The sequence below is a fragment of the Ambystoma mexicanum genome, chromosome 2p (assembly GCF_040938575.1).
Source record: "Ambystoma mexicanum isolate Mex_15411 chromosome 2p, UKY_AmexF1_1, whole genome shotgun sequence".
NCBI lineage: Eukaryota > Metazoa > Chordata > Amphibia > Caudata > Ambystomatidae > Ambystoma > Ambystoma mexicanum.
Window position 1 is genome coordinate 1,376,456,239 of NC_090923.1, and position 24,353 is coordinate 1,376,480,591.

The window sequence follows — 24,353 nt, forward strand, 5'->3', positions numbered from 1 at the left end:
ATACCTTGATCCTGTATCAAAAGTATTTTCCGGACTGCCGGGGCGAACCAACCTGGTGTCGCACCACATAAAAACAGAACCAGGCAAAATAGTCCGCCTCAGACCTTATCGGATACCAGAGGCCAAACGGGAAGACATAAATAAGGAAATAAAGGAAATGCTGAGACTGGGCACCATCATACCATCCAAAAGCGCCTGGTGCTCACCAGTGGTACTCGTACCTAAGCCTGATGGGTCCACAAGATTTTGCATGGATTTTAGACAATTGAATGCCATATCTCGCTATGAAGCTTATCCCATGCCTAGAATTGATGAGTTATTAGAAAGGTTAGGAGCAGCAACATACCTAAGCACACTGGACCTCACAAAAGGGTATTGGCAAATACCACTGCACCCGGAGGATCAAGAAAAGACAGCGTTTGCAACCCCTCAAGGCCTCTTCCAGTTTACTGTCCTTCCTTTCGGTCTGCATGGGGCACCGGCCACTTTCCAAGCCCAAATCCTAAGACCACATGAACCATATGCAGCTGCCTACTTGGATGATATAGTTATTTTCAGTACCACCTGGGAGGAACACTTATCCCATCTTAAAAAAGTAATCATGGCATTGGGAGAAGCCGGCTTGCACATAAACCCTAAAAAAACCAAACTGACAGCAACCACTACCAAATACTTAGGATACTCAGTGGGTGGAGGAGTGATAACACCTCTGTTAGACAAAGTACAAGCCATACAACAGCTCCAAGTGCCCACCACCCGGAAGGGGATACGAGCTTTTCTAGGATTTGTGGGATACTACAGAAGGTTCATTCCTCACTTTTCCTCTATAGCTGCCCCATTGACAGACGCCCTCAAAACCAACAAAACGCTAACAATCACCCCAGAAGTAACCCGGTCCTTTTATTCTCTGATCAAACTGATCGCTAACAGGCCGGTTCTACACTGCCCCGATTTTTCCAAGCCTTTCTTTTTACAAGCTGATGCTTCAGGGTGCGGCCTGGGGGCTGTACTATCACAGGGAACAGAAGATGAACTCATCCCAGTTGTTTTTATAAGCAGAAAACTTATCACACGAACTTCCATATTCAACCCTGGAAAAGGAGTGCTTAGCCATAAAATGGGCAGTGGAATCTTTACGTTACTATCTGCTGGGTAGACAGTTCACCATTTTCACGGACCATGCTCCTTTACGGTGGCTAGCAACACAGAAAGAATCCAATCACAGGGTATTGCGATGGTTTCTTACATTACAGCCATTCCGATTTGTAACCGTGCACAAACCAGGAAAATATCAATTGGTAGCGGACTATCTGTCTCGTTCCCTAGATCAGCCCGATCGGCATGATTCCTTGAGGGAGGTATGTGAGGATACCCCCCCCGGAGTCACCTAATTTGAACAGTGGCGGGACTTCTAGCCCACTCACCAACATAAAGTTAACAGAACACCCTGTACCTACAGTCATGGACGGTGAAAACATGCCGCACATAATGAAAAAACCCACTCTGCCAGGAGATTCCAAAATAAAATCTACAGAGACTACCTGTCAGAAAACTACTTCTCCCACAATGCACTATGCTGAATCACAAAGAAAAGCTGCCAAATCACTTAGTTCCGAAATGCATAGTGACCTTCACCTACCTTATTACCTCAGCAGAAGAAAGGCATTCAGAACGGACAGAATATCAGGAGGGCGGGTGGAATCCAATAATAACCAGGGAGGTCAGGTGGGAGAGCCCAGAGAGAAAAGCGAGGAAAGGGTGGGGTTGATTCAGGAGAGCACGGAAAGATTGAACACACCTGGACTTGGGAGGGGAGGGGAGGACAGCATTTTTAACGCATCCGTGGATTCAGAGAGGCTGCCTGTTCTTTCTTTATCCAGGGAGAAGGCGAGTGCAAGGAGAAATGGAAGGAGGAGGCAGCAGGTTTTAACTGGGCATACTGATTGCCAGAGCCACAGGCATGCAAGAAGTCCGTATGCGCGAACTCTCGCCGCAGAAAAACGCAGAGTCCCTCTGACAGGGGCTTACTTGAAAAGCACCATTTGGCCGGGATAAATGCTGGCTGTTAGACGACACGGGCATTGATTTATGGACTGTTTACTTTAACCCACGGAACCAAGGAAAGAAAAGGTTACCGGAATGGACATCTTTTTTTTTTATTGAACTTCAGATAGGAAGTCTGAAGCAACGCTTAGTGAGTGCCTTAGGAGGAAAAAGAAGCCCACAATAAAAGGCAAGGACATTTAAAAGACTTCTGTTTTTTTTTCTTTCTTTACATTAATTTGGCCTTAACCCGTGTCACAGCACCAACCCTAATTTAAGGCCTTGTTCAGGAAAGTGAAAGGAGTGCTTCCTTGAAAAAACGAAAATCGTGCTTGTGTTGAAAACTGCATTTAAAGTTTTTTTTTTTGTTGTTCTGAATAAAAGGATTTGGTGCATCCTCAAATACGCCTCCCGCCTGCTGATTAACAGACTGTTAACACAGGCTTTCCTCAGCTCTTACGCTACTTCATGGAGATCAACCCAGCAGACTTTTTGTTAGAAATGTACCCATTGGGTCAGTCGGTGGTTATGTACCTTGGGCCTGCATTATTAAGGATCACAAGGCTGGGGACCTCACCTCATGGATTATCTCAACTCATTAAGTGGACTAGAAGATTTGATTAACAATGAAGCTGTAGTTTGGTGGGGCTTGGAGGGTGAAGCCGCTGCTCCATTTCAAATACAAAAGTGTGTGTGCCAGGGATGTGTGCTGGCTCCCACTCCATTCCTGCTGTGTATGAATGACTTAATAGATAACATTTTGGCAACACCAGCAGAGCTTCGGCTCTTTCTGGGGAAGGATACCTTAACACAAATATACACATAGATAATCAATACAATTGATAGATAAAAAGGAAACGGCACAATTCCTTTATGCGTAAAAAAAGAATGTCTTGTAGACACAGAGCCAACTAGGTCATGCATTCGAGAGGGAACATTTATGTTGTCAGGCTATGCCATGAATACTGTAGGATGGAATACTCAAGGATTCTCTGGGGCTAAAGAAGTGCTTCCTTTCACAGATGATATCTCCCTTTCTATAGGGGAACATGATCCATCACTGCCTTTGCTTTACTCTCGACAGACACCGGTAAATATACTGGGAAGAGACATCATGAGTAGATGGAGCATGACAACTTCATTCTCAGATAAGGGGATAGTGTGCTCTACACCAGGGATACACTTTCTCAACGTAAGAGAGGTTGCCCAAGCCTATTGTGGACGGAAGGTACAGAAGGGGGCGCCAGTAGACCAGGACCTGTTTCAGTACGTGACAGATTGCAATGGCATGACTCCAACGGAATTAAAGGGAAGATGTGGCGTGTCCCAAACAAGTATTTGTTCAGACCAGAGATACCATTGGATGAAGCAGAAGGGACAATATAACCAATAGAAATCGAGGCAGTGGTTTTGAGGGGTGAATTGAGAGAAGTACATGGGATGGAAGACACAGGGTCATCATGGCGAGCAGTGATCGCGGTCGCCGAAGGGTGCAGGCTAACCACAATGACAAACAAATCATGAGCGGCAGAGAACCAAATGATGTTTGAAATGAGTGACTTATTGGCTGAAAATACACTACCGAGTGGTACCACAGAGGATGGCAGTGGCAATGGAAGCACCTCCGTCCTTCTGCAAGGAGGATTTGGCCAAGGTGCCCATCATCCTATGGACAACCAGTCCCAATGAGGTGGGGCTTCTGATAGGGGGAGTAAAGATAAAGCTGAATCAGGAGCAATTTTACCCAGAGTCAAACAGTATCCACTCTCAAAAGAGGCAGATGAGGGCATTTATGAGATTATTGCAGAACTAGCAGAGCGAGGCATTCTAGTACCATCAGAATCCCTATGTAACATGGCTGTGTACCCGGTTAAGAAAGCAAAAGGGCGTCAAGGCATTTTATCCAGGACTTGCACAATCACATTGTAGAAGCAGAGTATCCTCTGGTTCCAAATCCAGCAACACCTGTATGCAGCATTCCAGCAGAAGCTGCCTTGGTCACGGTCATAGACTAACACCTTCTTCTCTGTACCACTACACAGAGACTCACAAGACTTAACTTCCTTTATGTATAGAAACCAGAAGTGGAAACATACAAGACCTCACAGGTACAGCAAATCACCCTCCATATTCAATAGGGTCCTGCAGATGGACCCAAGCAATGTACAGCTGGAGAGTATGGTTCTACAGCACGCAGATGACATTTTGATTTACAGCACGACAGGACCAGTGTAGAAAAGACTCAGAACACATGTTGACAGTGTTAGCTGACAAGGGATACAAGGTGGACAAAGCAGAACTACAGTACTGTCCGAAAGAGGTGCTATACATTGGACAGATGATATCGCAAAATGGGCCACAGGTGATATCAAAGAGGGCGGAAACAATATGCAAGACAGCAAAACCCACGACAGTGAGAGAGATGCAGCAATTTCTGGGGTTGTGCAACTACTGCAGAATATGGGTTTCTGATTATAGAACATACACCAGGCCTTCATTGGTTGCCTTGAAGGAAGCCAAAAGGGACACAAGAAAATAAAATGGACAACAGAAATGACAGGCATTGGAGGAGCTGAAAGAAGCAATATGCACGACTCCAGTGTTAGGGATTCCAGACTACAAAAACAATGTTTTCTTGTTCTCACACACCAATGGGTTGGTGATGAAAGCAGTAGTGACACAGAAGACAAGCCTAGCGCATAAGCCAATAGCATACTAAAGTGGGAAACTCGACCCAGTGATGAGAGGACACTATCCATGTGAACAAGTTTTGGCGGCTGCCGCATTTACAGTGGCTAAATCAGCAGGTACTACCATGGGGTGACGCACCACTCTATGTGGAGCATGCCCTCTTCGTGATACTGGAGAAACCACACTGACAACACAGAGAGCAACCGGGTATTAGGCGTTACGTTCCAACCCATCCCTTCAGGTGGTGAGGGGCAGAGTTAAAGCAATTTTCCTAGCAGACATTTTACAGGAAGGAGACTATGCACACGACTGCGCAGCAAACATACAGGAATTCAGTGACACCCGCAAAGTACATGAGGACACCCTTGAAGGGATGCGGGGGAGACCTGTCTACATCGATGGTTCTTCGAGAATTGATCAGGCAGATGGGGTCAGGCATACATGAACTGCAGTGTTGAGGTTGAGAGAGGATGGGACAAGTGAGGTAGTGGTCAGTGCAAGATTGCCATCACACTATTCAGCACAGGCAGTAGAACTAGTGGCTTTAATATTAGCATTGGAGCACAGCAGAGGGAAGGAGGTGACAGTGTACTCCCGACTCCACATACGTGACATCAAAGGTGCACTCAGGACTGTCACGATGGATGAGGAGGGGTTTCAGGAGGGCTGATGGTCTCCAGTACAGTATGCACTCTTATTGGGCAGATTAATTGAAGTTATACAGTATCCCGAGCAAATAGCAACAGTGAAGTGCCAGGCATTCACATGAGGGGGAAGATCCTATCTCAAGGGGAAACGAAGCAGCAGACTCAGAAGCAAAATATGCTGCATACTATGGAGAGCCCTTAGAAATGGAAGCCACAGCACATGCCCATGACTATGTGAGGACACTAGTACTAAAGGACGGGTACAATGTATTTCCAGAGACACAAATAATGGAGTTGCAGGGAGCTGCACCCAGGCAGGAGAAAAACTTGTGGACTAAAAGAGGATGTACAGTTTCTCCCACAGGCACCCTTGGGAGGCAGAGCAACACAGGAAAAGTGGTGATGCCACTCGCATTATTGCACACTGCACTGACCCATTTGCATTATCCAACACATACAGGGAAGGGGGTCATTGCGGCCCACATTGGAGAAACATGGGAATGTGTGAGCAACTGCTTGACATGCAAGCAGTTTGCAGGACATATATTGAGAGGAGCCATACCTCACCTAGCAGGCCCATTCCAGCATCTCCACATCAACTATGACGACATGATCCAAGTTTGCCAAAGATACCGCTACATGATAGTGGTTGTGTGCCCGTTCTCTCGGTGTATTGAAGCAGGCCCTTGTTCACATCCAGACGCACTCGGAGCAGCAACATTTCTGGTCAGGAAAGTATTCCCCGAGATGGGGAGTGTGAGAGGTCCTGCGGTCCGACAATGGCCCTCACTTTGCCAATGAAATGGGGTGTGTGAACGCCTAAATGGCCTTTTAAAAGAGATTATTGAAAAAACAAAAAACAGAGCACAAAGAAAAACAGCTCCATTGCCTACCCCTTGCACTGTTTGCATTGCACAATAAGCCTGGTTCTGACCACTGGGTCTGACCACCATTTAACGCCCCATGAGGTGGTGACAGTACGGTGAATGCAACTCTCACTGGCTTCTCTTACTAGGGCATTAAAGGACACAGTAGTGCAGAAGTGTTAGGCTAGGAAATGCAGGAGTACATTAGTTCCTCGATTGCTAGTGCCTCTTTTTTATCTTTCGCCAGATATGACACCAGGGGCGCCTAGAGGAAAGCAACAGTGACATTGAACCAAGGGACTCTGAGACTGAGACTGGTTAGCGTTGGGGACACCGTTCTGTTGAGGAATTTTATCAGGAGATGGGATGCACCTAGATTCACTGGTCCCTACATAGTGGAGAGAGCGGCAGACTGAGCAGTGAAGCCTCAAGGGAAAATCTTCTGGAACCATCTCTTGGACGTCAAGATAACGGTCAGCAGCAAGAGGAACAAGATAATTCTGAACTAACATTGCCAAGAATAGGACACCCAATGGTTACTCGCTCAAGGGCAGCAGAGCTAGGGAACAAAATGCCTACACATCTAGGAGTGATGATGCACTATTTTACTTTCTACATATATTCTTCGAGAAAGCCGACTGATATTTTGATATTTGTTTACGTTACCCGCTGATTTCCACCCTGATACTTTCTCGAACCAATTTGTCCACACTGTGAGCAGACACAGCAGATTTAGGGCAAGTTGACCTAGAGTATACTATCTTGCTTTTATAGTACATTTAGCCCAAGTGTACCCACAACTTCGACAGGGAAACCTTTCCATTCTGAGGGAACATGGATTTTGAAACTTGTGGGAGCAGCTATTCATTTTTGCAATAAATTATAGGTTTTACGGGGCTTAAGGATTTACTAACACATTAACACTTAGTTTTGCATATTTCAGGAGGGCAACTATATCGTCAAAAGATGCACATGGAACCAGCAGCACAGGTAAAAATGGGTGAAATAATAAAAATGTGCTTATTTTATCGTGTCTTATTTCCAAGTGGAGTATTTGTATTCATATTTTGGAGAATTGCGCTTGTTGCTCGCAATACCGCTGTATCCTCTACTAACATTACCCGAACCGCAGCAAGTGGAACAACTATGTCAGGTGGACAGGAGAGTACTGCAAGCATAGTAAGGAGAGGTAAACGCAGTATTGACACAAACATGAAGGAGGTAGATCTATCTCACCGAAACTGCTCGAGTGTCTAAAATGTGGTATAAGTACATCACTAAAGTAGGTAAAGAAACCACTGGGGAGACCTGTTTATGTCTGCTCGTTAATCCACTATGCCATGAGTGCCTCCAGAGCATTTATAGCAACAGAGATACCAACAGCAAGAGCTCAATGATTGATGTATCAGTCGATGGTAACAACTGGAGTAAGATTTCAAGAGAAGACAGCATCATTGATATGGATGTCTCAGGAGACATTTCCGTACAAAGACAGTTACATAAAGACTCTCGACATGAACAATTATTGGCATTGGACGAAGCAATACAATATATAATTGACGGTCCACAGAAAGGAGACACAGACTATAATGTTGAAACAACTACCCTGCCCTTGGAAAAGGATGAAGGAGGTAGGAGGAGAACCTGGTTGCTGGGAAATACGGATGCTTGTGTATGATCAAGTGTACACAGAGAATGGATGGAAAGTTGGAGGAGTGGGAAGCAAGGCACACACCCTAGCGCAATTACCAGTGAATAAAGTACAAGAAGAAAATGACAAGTGCCTGAAAGAGTGGGCCGCAAGTGCAAAATTTCTCACAGGATGTCGTAGAATAGAAAAACATGCATCGATGAAGCTAGGCACCGCAGTACTGAACTACTGGGCATGCGGGTCCAAGGCATACGGGAAGCTGCCACCCAACTAGGGAGGAGTTAGCTTGTTGGTGCATATCAATATGCCATCCTTGGTCGTGACACAAAAGGACAAAAGTTCGATGACTTCCCAAAAATGGACACTAACAAAAGAGGTCCGTGGACAAAGAACACATAGGAGAAGAAAAGAAGCCGGCAGAAGTAAGCAGAGTGAAAAGAAGCAACCATTTCTTGGAAGAGTCAGAAATGTCTCTAGAAAATGTACCACCAGGGCACAGGTTATTCATCAGAACAGAAATGTTTTGCAACTGTAGTTCCAGCTATACAGACGTATACAAATGCAAAATGGCTGCAGATTACCAGGTGGGAGCTCATGGTGATGATAAACTCTACAGTGAATGGGTTCAATGCCATAAAAGTAGAGCTCCGAGTAGTAAGGTAGATGGCGCTCCAGAATAGGAACATTCTGGAACTCCTCACAGCAATGGAAGGAGGAGTAGGTGCAGAAATCTGGAGTTCCTGTTGCACATTCACACCTGCCAACGACGTTAACAGCATGCTGACCGAAGCAGTAACACAGCTATCTAAGATGCATGCCAAGATAGAGGAAGAATCCAAGGGGGCTGGAAAGGACTAGAATTGTGTAGAGGAGGAGCCAAATGCCTTTGCCAGAAGCCCCGCCCTTTCTTTTGATTATATGTTGGGAACTGGAAATAGTGACGAGCACGACACCTGTAACGATGCCCATAACACAAAAAGCCTTTGAGACAAGGTATCCATTGAGAAAACCATTCTTTATGTATCCGTGAGGGAGCGGACCGTCTCTTGAAAGAGATCCCTGAAGAACATATAAAGATGGATGAAAGATGAGACTGGTGGCATCACATGAAGCGAAGGTGATATGCCAATAAGAGATTGCAAGAGAGAAGGTGAATAGACCATATAGAATCTGATGACAAAGTTGAGGATCGAGTGACCCTTTACGTGCAGAATGAAGATTGCATGTGCAAAGAGCACAGAAGAAACTGCAACCCGTTTTATAATTGTACAGATGCAGTAACACAAGTAAACCAAGTATTCATGAAGGCTGGCTACACATAGTGAATAGACTGCAGGCAGCGCCGCCATTATACAGAATCTGTATGTTCCACGTCGTGTTTAAGCAAACTAGGACCCCATGAGCAGAAGGGCTGAAAGTGTGGTGCAGTAGAATAAGAACAGCTGACGATGGAGGAAGAATCGAGAAGGCTTGTCTGGCAGAGTGTCAAAGGTTGAAGCAGCCAAGAAACTGGTCATCTATCATGGAAAGATACACTGAACGTGAGTGGCGAGATAATCTCCTCTTAAGGTGCGATGGAAAGACATGGAGTGCCAGGTTAATTCATTTTAATATTATTATATACGAAGAAGGAGCTCAAACACGGTCTCCTTTCACATGGTCGCATGGAAATATACTTTGGGCAAGCTACGCCGAGACTTTAAGATAAGAGCATGCTCACACGCTCTTCTATTCCCAGGAGCAGTTATACTTTGAAAGGCCAAGTTCAAAGACTATTCTAATGGCAGACAGCTTCAGTGATGATGAAGGATGGGCTAATTGGGTGGGGAGGCATGGTCAAGTCCACCCCACTAGCACCTGGGGTACCAGCTTGCGTTCTGCTAGCGAGTGGAATATTACAGAAGGTTACAAGCATGCCAACCAATTGTGGAGGGCCACATAGCAAAGAGCCCTATACTTTAAGACCCAATGAAATGTTGTGTATTTTATGACACTGAAGATGGCTTGCACTAGGGGTGGACATAGTTGTCCACCTGACTTTAGAGACCCAATCACAATCCTTTCCCCCATAGAAAGTATACCTAGATGCTCCCCGTTGACCTACCACAATCCAACTTAGTTTTTCTTATTTTGCCACATAGTATGTATATAAATGTGTTTGTTATGTACTTCGCCAAGAGCGAACTGTGAGACGTCCGTTGTACTCCCAGTTTTAGATCATTGTTAAGAAAACAGCAAAATTTGCCAACTTCCTGAGTCAGTCTTATTATTGGTGTAGGAGTAACTTCTGCATCCCCATCCATCCCATATAGCGGTACCTCACTTAAAGGGCCTACAGGTTCAGTTGGATAAGACAAACTGAAAGTAAGAGTAGGGCACTAATATTGGCACTATACATGGTAAAGATCTGTATCGCCCAGTGCCCAAAGACAGCAAAGAACAGTATTGGGATGAAGGTGCTGATGGATGTCAATATAGCAGGAGCAAAGGACAAAATAGTGGAGGAAAGAGATTAGCTGAGAGTGAGAATAGCAGACTGTCCACTATTCCCACTTGTGGCAATGCAGCTAGATAATCCATTTGACACCAAGATTTACGAAGGAAAATGGGCATGGTGCAACCCAGAAGGAGTATGCAGTTCATGTACTGGACATTCGACGATCATGTCTATTATGGAAACCTCAGAGGGATTACAAATATTTGGCAACCAAGAGCTAAAAGGTGTGAAATATGATGATCTGGTCAACCGGTCAATCAGAGGGGGGACTGAATAGAGGCTCCCACGAATGCCCCTTCTCACCCACTAATTCATGAAAGGACAAATAGCCAGAAGTGCTCGCAGCCACCCATCTTATTTCGGACAAATCCTGAGTGCACCAATGATTGACAAGTACACTGAAAGGTATCCTTTCAGTCAGCCGCACAGACCGAATCCAATACAAGTCTTCACAGGTATAGCAGAAGAACCGGATCGTGGACAGAAACGCCTATATGAACAGTCTCGACTAAGTACCAAGAAGCCATGATGCAGACGTCATTAGTGACACCTCAACGGAGCAGCGTTAGTCATGAAGTACACTAACAGTCCTGCACCGCATTAACCAGACATGCACTCGCATACACAAAGAACATGCTTACACAGTTCTATAGTTAGAGAACAGACACATATTTATACTGTCAATTCTTTTGTTGTTTTTTTCATTAGCCAAATGCAGTAATGCAGAACCGCAAGGCACAAGAGCTCCTGAGCAAGCTTGCAGATGCTTAAACACAAACAACCCTATGGGACTACAGGGATATATGGATCCTTATAGGACAATGTGCGATTAATGTATAGAGTACCTAAAATAGCATGAACATGTAGAAATCCTATTATACATCTAAGGAAAATTACAGACGGCCCAAAAGACACATAGCCCGAGATGAGAGAAGCTGATTCAGGCTGCACTGTGCACGAAACAGGTTCAGAGCCAAAGTCAGAGATACGCGGACACATTGCAATCTCTAGACGATAAACTGCAGAAAAACATAATTCCTCATAAATGCAAGCTGAAGAGCTCGATTTTGTGGTCTCTAAGAATGTGGTACAGCCAGACGAAACAATGGACATTCACCTATGGTGGGCAAGCAGAGCCGATCCCAGCAAGAGAGATGCCGACAGCAACAAGGGTTGCAACATAAGGAGCACATTTTCATAGGCAAAGGAGATACACACAAGTTACAATACAGACTCAGTTGTTCACATCACCTTGAAGAGGTGCACAGGGGGCTGAGAACCGAACCAAGTCTCAGGCCTGGGGAGAAGTTAGAAAGTTAGGGTTGGATGGCAAGGGGCATGGACCAATGGTAATCCCATTACTTTGCAACAATGTAATAGATAGTTTCTTGGGGATGGGGCAGGCCAGCCACCGACATGCAAGGACAAGTAGAATAACCTCTATAGGGCTTGGGGAGGGGGCAGGCCAGCCACCGACATGCAAGGACAAGTAGAATAACCTCTATAGGGATCCTCTATGGGTAATAGTACTCTCAATCCCCAATCCCCAGTGATGATAGGTTTTTCGGGAAGGGCCCATGCCACACGTGCACAAAACTGGCCTGCGCACCAGGGAGAGCTGAGATGTACCAGAGAATTCCCATTTTCTTGTATTGATCCCTATTAGTTTTACTTGTAATAAACTGCAGTTTGAACTTGCCGCTGGCGGAGTCTTGCATTTATTCTGTGGAGGGTGTTGTGCCCTTGACGTCAGGCAGACCCCCAGCCATCCTCTGGCATACCTTGGAGTCCCACCCAACAGATTCTATGTAATCCAAAATAAACTTTGATGACCAAGTTGGATGACGAGTCTAGTCAGATGGATTATTATATAGTTACGCCATTCGCGGTTTTCCTGATTTATCAGTATGCAGTTTGGTATTTGTATTTGACAAAGTGGAAATTAATCAACAAAATGGAGACTAAAAAGGAAATGAATGCATCACAAGAAACCAGTGAATGCAATCCGTTTGCAGAGCACTTAGTTCAAAGGTTCCCCAAATCTAAGCACTCCATTTCGGCAAGTGAGTGACGTCAAAGGTCTATGGCCCTCATTACGACCCTGGCGGTAAGGGGTTTACGCCAGCGTTAGCTGCGCCGACCCCTTACCGCCAACTACGAGTTTCCAGAGCGCCATGGTCACTTTTCCGCCCGCTTTTTGCGGGCGTAAAAATCCATGGCGCTATGGGACCTCGGTGTTAATTACGCCACCGTAGTGTACGGTGGCGTAATTAACACCTTCCCCACTCCCATTGAGCCCTATGGGGCCGAAATGGGAATGGGGAAGGGTAAATGGGTCAATGGGGACTTACCGCCCCGCCAACCTCGGAATGGGGCGGTAAGTCCGCCATCCGCCATGGCGTAAAGGGACTTTGCGCCATGGCGGAAAAGTCCGCCGATGGCGGAAAAAATCCGCCAGGGTCGTAATGAGGGCCTATGTCTCATCTTTTACTTTCGGTGGGTTTGGTTCAGCGTTCACTCAGTTCTCCCCTTGTTATATGGAAACATTTGTTTTGTCTCACCCAGCAAAGCAAATATAAACGGCATGGGGAATGCGCACTGACCCGGTCAAACTCCTAGTTGAGTTTCCAATCATTCATAAGGTTATTTGGAATTACCTGGAGGCTGTCCTCCTCCTGGTGGAAAGTTTTGTGGTGCGCTTCCATAGGCTGGTGGCGGTGGATAGCTTCCTCCCATTGCAGCTAGAAAGAATGAAACCAAACAGGGAGTGAGTGTGGCTGGAAACCAGAATGGTGCACACACATGCATCATGCAGAAGTCATTTGCATACATAACTAGATGACCACATCTGAAGCAGCTTTCAGGTTAACAGCATAAAAACAAAAAAACAAGACATGTTTGCTTGAAAAAGTTGTCGAACATAAATACAGTTATAATCCGGTACAATAAAGCCCCATATTTACACAACTAAAATAGTTTGCACATAATTGACTGGCAATAACATTAAGTCAACAAAACTTTATTCATCACAATACAATTAGTCAAGTTATAAGTGCAGATTCTTTCCCCGGTTCTTATAGGGTCTTTATGTAGCCTATGGTATGCAAGCATCCGTTCTGTAAATGGACACATGTATTACAGTCCAGAGGCTCGGTATACAGTTCTTTTTCAGCAACAGCTAGTTTTAGATCTTTAAAAACTAGTGGCTAATGACCTTGATATGATATATGATATGTTATTTATAACGCGCTTAATACCCAGAGGTTTCTGCGCGGACCCGGGGATCGAACCTATGGTGCTAATAATTTCACATTTATGTAGCGCTACGAACCCTCAGTTATCTGAGCGCTGCTTATTATTACCCACGCTGTGTGGTGCTCATTTATCGACTGAGTTTGGCCCTGCCAGGATTCTAACCTGCGTCAGCAGTCTCTGCACGGGTGTTAAAGCGAGCGAGTGTTCTACTCGCTGTGCCACTTGACTGGCTTAAATTGAAGCTGCCTCCCAGTAATCCGCCCCTGACCTTTGAGTCAATTATCCACCACTTCCATGCTTTCCAAGAGGAGATAGCTTGAAATGATACGTTATCAAACAAATAATTGTTCTCGCCCCAACTTGCACAAAGGGCAGTAACAAAATATTACACGGTTTCCTTGCAGTCCCAAACACACAGACAAGCCAATCTGAAATGCTGCACCAACTGCCAGTGATGTCAGTTACAGTTAACAATGCCAAACGCAGTTTCAATAAGAAATTGACGATCCTTAGGCACACGTCTTACGGGTAGGTACTGCGAGACTAGGCCTGGTGCCTGGTTTGGATGACTAAGCAGTGAACTCACGAGGCCCGGCAGCTCCCTAAGCTGGTGGTGTGGAGGGGATCGACTGGTTGTCCCCACTTAGTCCACTTCACAGGGCCAAGGACGATCTTAACTGCCCAGTCCAGGACCGCCCGAGTAGCCTTGACCCATCCCTGCACCCCAGTGAGTTAAGTCAGAACAATCCTGGTGGCCTGGATCCTCCACAGTACCAAAGTACAGCAGCGCAGGACAGTGGTAGTAGATCCTCCCTCCCTCCCTCCCCAATTGCAAGTGTTTGACACTCTCCTAAGAAAGAGTCAAATCCCTAAAAAGGAAACCTGTTGCTTTACCCAGGGTCACTTTCATTCACACGCTGGCAGCCACATTGTCATGATATTGCTAAAGTCAGGGCATGTTGGATACAATGGTGCAAAGTCCGCAGTTTTTAGAGCGTGGATTTGTGTGCGAGATCCACAGAAATGACCTGTTACAAAGGCATGGTCTCCCAGCAGAGTCTTCCCTAACCTAGGACACAATATGTCAACAAAATAAAAAAGATCCCGCAATTTCTACATCTTCAAGGGAATTTAGACGACTACCCAGAGCATCTAGCATGACTTTTTTTGCTGTGGCCGTAGGAGACCAGTGCCCTCCACAGACAGCCGAGGAATGCTAGACCGGGGAGAATGAAACCCAAAATGGAGGGCAAGTCAAAGCAAGGCCAGGTGCAGTAACCAATCCCATTGCTGCCCCAATGACCAGATAAACGTGCAGCCCCTTTCCGAAAAGCGGGACCCAGGGAGAGCACTATTAATATAACGCAAGGCTGATTAGTTGGTGGGGTTGGAGGAAGCTCAAATTTGGTGGTGGGTGGCGACTGATGCGATTTGGAGAAAGTGGAGCCTGGAGAGACAGAAGATGTGGCAGTAGCAGAGAGTAGGAGTGGGTATAACTACGCGCTGAAGAGGCTCAAAAAGCAGATGGGAGAAAGCAAAATCAGAGAAGGTGGTGATAGAGATATCAGGTGGCAAAGATGGTACATTGGAGGAGGGGATAGGCACTAGCAAGTGGTAACGGGTAACACAGGTTGCACAGTAGAGACAGGGGAAGGTTATAGCATTCGAATTTCTGCCAATTAGCATACCTGTATCCAAGCGTGCTAGAAAAAAGTCTACCTAACAGCGTAACTGGCCTGTAGTTGCAACTCTGCCAAATAGCATATTCTATGGTCTAGCTACATTTCAAAACTGCCAAAGGCACATCTGCAGCCTAGTTTGCAATTAGAACATTAAAACTTAAAATACATGAATAATATCATCCTGCTTAGTTGAACTAGAAACCGTGAATAATCTCCCCTAGTGGTATAGCTTAACTTTCAAAGCCCAATTATATAGTGTAATTTGCATCTGAAACTGTACTTAACAGCAGGTACTGCTGTGGTACTGTTAATCATAGAAAGAGTGAGCAGTTAACATCCAGTGTTATAGCTAAAGTGGGATAGTGTGAACGAAATCTTCCAACCCATCTATATCACAGCTACTAACCATGAGTGCACCCAACCCACCAAGGTCTGCCAGAAACGACCCCCGTGCACCGCCCCCCCTCCTGCCAGCCTTACCTCCCGACCCCCTTCCCATTTCAGCCCACCCTCCACCACATCCCCTACCTATCCCCTTTCCAAACACCAAGCCAGAGGGGCATGATGGCGAGCCAACCACCCTAAAACCACTGCTCCTCCAAACCCCTCCACCGATCAGCCTACTATGATCATACCCACTCCCCTCACTAGCCCCCCAGTCACACCCCGCTCAGCAATCATGCAACCCCAGTTTTTCCCCATCAACCCCCATCATCATCCCCCCTCGACCACACTCCTTCCACTCCCTAAAAACTGCACGCCTAGCTCTAGCAAGAACAGAAGCCTTATCCTTCATGCCCTCTGTACCCCCACCCTCTCGCATACACCAATCGCAACAAAGACACTAAAGAGGAAATGTACCTGGTCCCCCTCATTCTCTCGGCACTCATCGCCTCCCCTGTCTCGACCCACCATCTCATCCCTCCCAATCACCACCCTCCCCCCACGCCTCACCCTGCCTGAAACCACTGTCCCTCGATTTCTCACCGACGACAACTGAAACTCCTATCCCCACACACAAATCCCCCATGCCAAACCCAATCATACCAAAACACGCGTCTATCCACTCCCACCCGAAACCTGCCAACTTCTCTGCTCGCCCACTCTTACCATCGACCATCAACCACCCCACCCCTCTCGCTCCCCAGTTTCCACCCTCTCCCACCTGTTCCCCCATCTCTACAGCTCCGACATCAACCTCATCTCCCGAAGTGAATTGCATCCTATTTAATGCCCGATCCGTAGCAATAAACAGACACAGCATCTCTGACCTCCTCACCTCTGACAAACCAGACCTGGTCTTCATCACCTAAACCTGGTTCTCTGAAGCCTCCGCCCTCCCCCCTTCCCCTCCTCCCTGACTACTCGCTGATCCCACTGAACCGTCCCTCTAGAGCACTGGTCTTCAAACTTTTTTGGCCTGGGCCCCCCCTGAGCAAAGTTTGGGCAGGCCGGGCCCCCCCAAAAGTGCCAGATGGACAGTATGTAGAAATCGCTATGAACTTTTGCATGCCGTCACCGCACCCTACTCCCATTACAGACCCTGGGCTCTCCCCACCCTACTACCACCACTATCCCAGTGCTGCCGCCCATCCTGCTACCACCACAGTCCCATAACACAAGCATACACACATCCATACATATTTAAATAAAAAATAAAATCGCCATAAAACGTACCTCGCGTGGTTGCTAAAATGCCCCGCTCCAGGTTGCTCTGCCCGTATGTGCGAGGAGGTGCAGGAGCACCCCCCTCGCACATAAATACATGCAGTGCCCCAGCTAGCATTTCCAATGAGCTATGCAAGGCTGGCGAAGCAAAACACCCCCAGAGTTGCATGGCTCAGTGATCATGTGCGGCTGGGGAAATAAAATGTCAAAGGCAAACAGAGTTTCCCTTTGACAGTTCAGTCAGCCCAGGAGCACTCCCTCAGCTGGAAAAAGCAGCTGAGGGAGTGCTCAGTGTTTCACTGGGCTGGCTCCTCGGCTCCTCCATAATGGGTAAGGCGGCCATGGGTGGATGCCCTCTCACCCATTATGGATGAGCCGGCAGGCTTGGACTGGCCTATAGGGCAGTAGGACGATGATCGTACCAAAAATGCAAAATGCTAGAGTAGGCCAGTAAAAATGGGCCACTTTTTTGACCATTGTTGCTGAATAAATATTCTTTAAATATCACCATTTGTTTACATTTGAACAAAAAACAACCCCTTGGGTACTATTCAAACAGTCTGTGACTAAACACTGAATATCCATTTGCAACTGCTGGGCATTTTTTCATTGGTGCCTAAGACCGTTGTATGGCTCAGTCTGACCATGTGAGCTGCCCCTTCCCATTTCCTCCAATCTAAAAATAATAATAATAAAAAAAAAAAACGTTTACATTTCATGATGGGCTCTGGCGCCCCCCCCCCTCCCGCCCCTGGGCGGCGGCCGCGCCCCCCAGGGGGGGCGCGCACCTCCGTTTGAAGACCTCTGCTCTAGAGGAGGAGGAGGAATAGCATTTGCCTTCAAGTCTCACTTCCACGCTTCAATCATCGACAACCAACCTTCCATTCCTTCCTGCGAATCACTCCTCATTGAACTATCCCTTCCCCCTTCGTTCTCCCACAGCTTCCTAATAATTGACAGACCCCCTGGCTATGATGGACAATTCTCAAACAACCTTTGCGACTCGATTGCCACCCTCCAACTAAACCATCCCAACCTCACCCTTCTAGGAGATTTCAACATATGGCTTGACATTCCCACCAATCCTATGGTACACTCTCTGGTTGACGGCCTAGATGCAATTAACCTCCAACCCCACTTAAATGGCCCGACTCACTATAAAGGACATACTCTTGATGCCATCTTCAGCACCCACAACCTGATACATCTAAACCCCCTATCATCTGGTCCGATCACTTCATTGTTTCTTTCACCATTCGCTCACCCAACCCGCTCCCCGTACCGGAACCTGAACCTCCACCTCCGAAGCCACGCATGTGCTGGAAGAAACTAATAATCTTTCCTGACCTAGCCGACGCACTCCTCCATTCTCCTCCGCCTAGCTGCCTATCAACTAACCCCCGGCGCCTTCAACTCATGGCTCAACACCTCACTAATGCTGCTCACACCCTCTTGCAAACCATCAGTTTGCCGTGGCCTCTTCCCTAGATGGTTCACACCTGAATTGAAGACCAGTAAACAACTATATAAATACCTAGAACGCAAATGGCGGAAAGACAAAAACACCCATGAGCAGATCCACCTTGGCCCATCACCTTCACCAGTACAAGGCCGAAATCCGGAAAGCAAAAAAAGCCCATTGCAACTCCCGAATCCTAAACTGTAAAAACACCCAGCAAAGAACTGCACAAAATCATCACCAAATTCACCAAACCATCTTGCACCACCACCGTCCCGACCCCCTCACAATCCCTGTGCGACTAACTCTCGCTCCACTTTTACTCCACAGCTCTCAAAAAAACAAACACTCTAACCAACAAACTGGCTCTCTTACACCCACCAGGCAACCCACCCTCCATACCGGCCAACCCACCACCTGTTACCACTACCCAACCAACGTTCCACTCCTTCAGTCCAATATCAGCTGACCAATTTCTCAAACTCCTCTCTGCCCACAAACCATCCGGCTCTCCACTGGACCCGGCCACAAACCTCAAAGAAATGTTCGCATCTACCTGCGCAGGAGAACACGCAAGAACCATCATAAATTACTCCCTCTCCTCAGGAATTCTTCCTGACGCATTCAAAACAGTTCATGTCAAACTTCTAATAAAAAAAACCTTCCCTCAACCCTCTCGAGCCCAATAACTACCGCCCCATCTCAAACACCAAGTTCCTTGCCAAACTCATCGACCGAACTGCCTACTCCCAACTAAATGCCTTTGGCGAAGCCAACAAATCTCCTAGAACCTGCTCAATCAGGTTTCAGAGCCTAACATGGAACCGAAACCACCCTAACTGCAATCTGGGATGATCTTAAAAACATGGCAGACTCTGCGGGATGCACCGCATTAATCCTTCTTGACCTATCCGCCGCCTTCGACAAAATCAACCACTCAATCCTCCTTGACCGCCTCCACTCCCTAGGAATTTGTGGAACTGCTCTCAAATGGATAGCATCCTTCCTCAAAAATAGGAACCAAATAACCCTACTCTCTACCTATTCCTCCCAAGCCCGACCAGTCGACACAGGAGTTCCACAGGGAGCATGCCTATCAGCCCTCCTGTTCAATCTCTACATGGCCATCCTCCCATGAATAATTTGCTCACACAACATCCTGTGCTACAACTACGCTGATGACACTCAACTAATTCTAAAACTCCTGAACTCAAAACCCGACCCGACCTCGCTTCCTGCCTCCTCAACATAGAGCTCTGGATGACCACAAACCACCTCTTGCTAAACCCCTCCAAAACCGAAATCAGTGTTGCCACATACCATGAACTTCTTCCACACCCACTACCCTGGTCATCTTCCATGGGCACCCCACCGACTCCCTCTAACTCAGTAAAAAACCTTGGATGCATCCTAGACTCTGACCTAACAATCTCGCACCAAGTCAACAACGTCTCAAAGTCCTGCCACTACCACCTTAAAACTCTTAGGAGCATTTTTTCATACCTCTCCTTTCCCAACAGACACTCTGCGGTCCAATCAATTGTTATTTCAAGACTCCAGTCTACGCTAACCCCCTCTACCTCGGAGTCCATGCATACCAACTGACTAAACTACAAAGAGCACAAAACGCCACAGCCAAACTGCTACTAGCGCTTGGCCCTAGAGACCACATCTCCCCAGCCCTCAAACTCTGCACTGGCTTCCGGTTGCCCGAACGGTGACCTTCAAAACCGTATGCATTTCTCACAGAGCAATGCATAAAACCAGACCTCAATATCTTCAAGACAAACTAAAAACCTATCACCCTGCACATACTCTAAGATCAAGCTCAGCCGGCCTCCTAGTCATACCAAAAACAAACTCAGTCAGGTTAGGCGGTTCATCATTCTCAGCCTTGGCCCCCACGCTATGGAACGCATTCCACCCTTTAGCCGACTCACCGAAGACCTCATGTCTTTACACAAATTACTGAAAACTTGGCTCTTCCCCTAAAACCGACCCGAACTCAAACTAACTCAAACTGGATAACAGCACGTCAATGACCTTTGCCCAAATGCTAGATCATAAATAGCAATGCTGCATCACGATCCGAGTGAGAAATCAAAAACTAAAAACCTCTTTTGGGTAGCTAAAATGAACCAACAAAACAGAATGAATAAAAAGGATCAAAACTGTGAAGCAGATAAAAAGAATAAGGTGTACGAGAGCAGTAAAGTAGCCGAAATTAATGAAATGGACAAAATAAATGTAATAGAGAAGAGGATCCATGTGGACGTGAGGATTAAAGTAGATAACAATGCGAACTAACCCAAACTGCTAGATCATAAATAACAATAAAACAAATAACAATACAACCTCAAGATTCCATGGGAGAAATCAAAAACGAATAACCTCCAATGTAAACTGAAAAGGACAAACGGACAAAGCTGTACAAGAGCAGCAAAGTAGCCGAAATTAATGAAATAAATTGTAATAGTCATGAGGATCAGTGTGGACGATAGGATTAAAGTGGATAACAACAATCCAACTAACCCAAACTACTAGAGCATAAATAACAAAACAAATAACAATACAAGCTCAAGATTAATGCGAGAAATTGAAAACTAATAACCTCCAATGTAAACTAAAAAAGAAACTGAATAGAATGAGTAAAGTAGACCAAAGCAGTGAAGTGGATAAAAGAATAAATTGTACGAAAGCAGGTCGAAATTAATGAAATGAATGAAATGGACGAAAGGATCAAAATGGACGAAAGGATCAAAATGGACGAAAGGAATAAAGTGAAGAGGATAGAAAGATGAATACAGGAGACGGATGAGTGCACAGACTGAAAGCATGGAATGTAAGAGTGCATGGTGTAAATGGAAAGTACTGAATAGACGATTCGAGTACATGAGATGGGTGTAGTGCATGGGACAGATGGAGAGCACAGAACGGATCGAGTGCGAACCGATAATGCAGGATAAATGAATGAAATAAGTGGAGCGGATGAAGTCTGTGGAGTGGATGAGGTGCATAGAGCGGGTGGGTGCGGGCAGCGAGCGGGTGAGTGCGGGCAGGGAGCGGGTGAGTGCGGGCAGGGAGCGGGTGAGTGCGGGCAGCGAGCGGGTGAGTGCGGGCAGCGAGCGGGTGAGTGCGGGCAGCGAGCGGGTGAGTGCGGGCAGCGAGCGGGTGAGTGCATCATGCGGATGTAGGTTGTGACTAGAGGAGCAGATGAGAGCATGGAGCAAATAGGAGCGTGGTGCGGATGTAGGTTGTGGTGGGGATGCAGAGTGCGAGTAGATATTAGAGTGGAACAGATGTAGGGTGTTGAGCAGATGTGGGGCGTGATGGTGTTGAACAGATGTAGGGTGCAGTGGTGTTGAGCGGATGTAGGGTATGTTGCTTGTGCAGAGCGGGTGTAGAGCACAGAGCGGGTGTAGAGCGCAGAGCGGGTGTAGAGCGCAGACCGGGCAGCGGTTGTAAAGTGCAGGGCAGGTGTAAAGTGCAAAGTGGGTGGCGAGTGTCGAGCAAACGGATGATCTATATGGAATGAACGGATGAGGTGGTTGGAAGGAATGGGTGTAGTGGGGGAAGAAACGAGTGAAATGGGTAGCAGGAACAGAGGATGGATCTGGAAGAAAGGGTGATGGATAAGGACAAGACGGGTAAAGTATAAGGAAGGAATGGGTGAAGTATGTGTACAAAATGCGTCAAATATATTAAATAGAACGGGTGAAGTATGTCGACGGAACGGGTGAAGTGGATTGATCAAGTGAAAAATGTGGTTGGAACAGAAGTATGGGGGTGGAAAGAGCAAAGTATGTAGGGGGAAAGGGTGAAGTATGTGGATGCAACGGATGAACTGGTGTAGAATAGATGAAGTGGGTGGAACGGGTGAAATGCTAGGACGGATGAAGTAGGAGGATGAACGGGTGATGTGTCTGGAACCAGTGAAATGGGTGGAACCGGTGAAGTGGGTGGAACATGTGAAGATGACGTATGTGGAAGGATGATGCATGGAAAAAGGTAACCTAGGTAGAACAAAGGAAAGGAGCGGTGCATAAAATGGATGGAGTGCATAATATAGCTTGAAGTGCATGGAACGGATTGGAGTGCATGGAACGGATTGGAGTGCATGGAATGGAACGGTTCTGAGTGCTTGAATGTCAAGACGTGATGGTCGTGTAGCCGATGAAACCTCCGTCTACAAGTACCACTCGAGCAAACAAGAAATTACTGCCCGAGCGGTCCTTGAGGCCACAGGTGGTGAATTTTCGTCAGCCGGAACCAGGAATGCCGAAAGATGCCCCCTATGACCACCTTAGGTGTTGGTCGGGACCCAATATTGGTGTAAGGATGTTATCGGAGGCAGCCGGCAAGGGTGACGACAAGACGACAGCTTGGTAATGCACTTAGTAGGATGAAATCACCACCTGACGTAGAAGCCAGAAGCTGTAAGTCAATCAGTTGAAAGGTACGTGATCCAAGAACAAAGTTCATAACAAAAGGGCAATCCAGTAGCAGTCCGGGGACGAAAACGTGGTTGAGTCCAGGAGAGAACAGTTCCAGCAGGGTATAGCAAAGGAGTAAGTTCCAGGCAAAGGTACCGTGAAGGAAGAAGCCAAATCTGAGTCCAAGATCAATCCGAGGTCAGTGGTAGTCTGTAATCCGTAATGCGCCCAACAGGATCAGCTGTGAAGCGCTGGAGGGCAGTCAGCGCGTCGCTTTTGAACGCTGACTAATGATCACGTGACTCATCATCCGTCACGTGATCGAACGTGCTGAAGGAGGAGCTCCCAGGTGCCGGCAACGGAGACATTGTAGAATGCCCGTGGTGCGTCTCCATGGCAACTGCCAACGCCGGAATGGAAACCAACGCCGGGATGGGAAATGAGGCAAAAACCGGCGTCGCTGACCTTGTCCCACCTTTGCCGGCAGGCCTGCAGGGGAGAGCATATCCTGGCATGTATTTTGGTGGTGATAGTGGGGGCTGGATTATGGGATGTGTCCACGGAACGCGTGGATGAAGATGGGGGCGTGACATTGAATCAGCCATAATACATGAAACCGCTTGGAGTACATGGAACGGATGGAGTACATGGAACCATTGGAGCGGGGTCGATCTCAAACACCCAAGTTAAACCACCATATCACATCTTCACGCTTACTCTCTTCTTAACACCACCACTCAACTAGAAGACAGCGATACCATGACACCATTTGGTATAGCTGTTCTCATACCATCATTTGCCTCATACTCCCCATCACACTAACTAAACACTGCTGGTACACATCCTCCAGCCTAGGCATTCTCCTCAGGCCTAACACAGCCAGAATCGGTCTGGATAACAACCTGCCAGAACGAACACACCTACCGTTAAGAAGCAGCTATCACACGAATGCCACACCGGCTGCACACATATCCTGTGCTCACACGAACCTTATGGCTCTCTATTCTCTCTACTGACTTGAACTTCGGTTCCCGAGGGCGTTCAACCTACCAGCGCCTTGAGACCAAGGCGCTATATAAATGCAAAGTAACATAAGGTGAAAGTAGGAAAGAAGAGTAACATTAGACGGGAACAGCAATAGAAACAGAGGCAGTAATGATAAAAGGTAGAAGTGGGCAGGAAACGCAACACAGGATGGGGGAAGAATAGTCCTGTAATCAGACAGTACAGGAAGGTTCTGGTATGCCAGGGCAGCCCTAAGCAGGACCCGGAAGTAAGAGGAAGCATGACAGATGGCCAGGGAGGATATCTTAAGATAAGAGACAAGAGTCGAAGAAGCTGAAGGGGCACCAGTCAGAACAGGCCCAACATGAGGCCTTCTTCAGATCTCCCTGCCAACTACTTCCGCTGATGCGCCTGCTGGCAGTTTCACATGGGGGAATTGCACTTAGGGCCTGGGAC

At 46.9% G+C, this 24,353-nt stretch overlaps 1 protein-coding gene across 1 annotated transcript in view; it reads right to left on the minus strand.

The window, feature by feature from the left end:
* The window catches only part of LOC138567510 (LITAF domain-containing protein-like), a 174,375-nt gene that overhangs the window by 35,673 nt on the left and 114,349 nt on the right, over positions 1–24,353 (minus strand). The window contains exon 3 of the mRNA XM_069645776.1: positions 13,053–13,136. Coding sequence (XP_069501877.1) covers positions 13,053–13,136 — 84 coding nt within the window. The remainder of the gene's footprint in view (positions 1–13,052; positions 13,137–24,353) is intronic.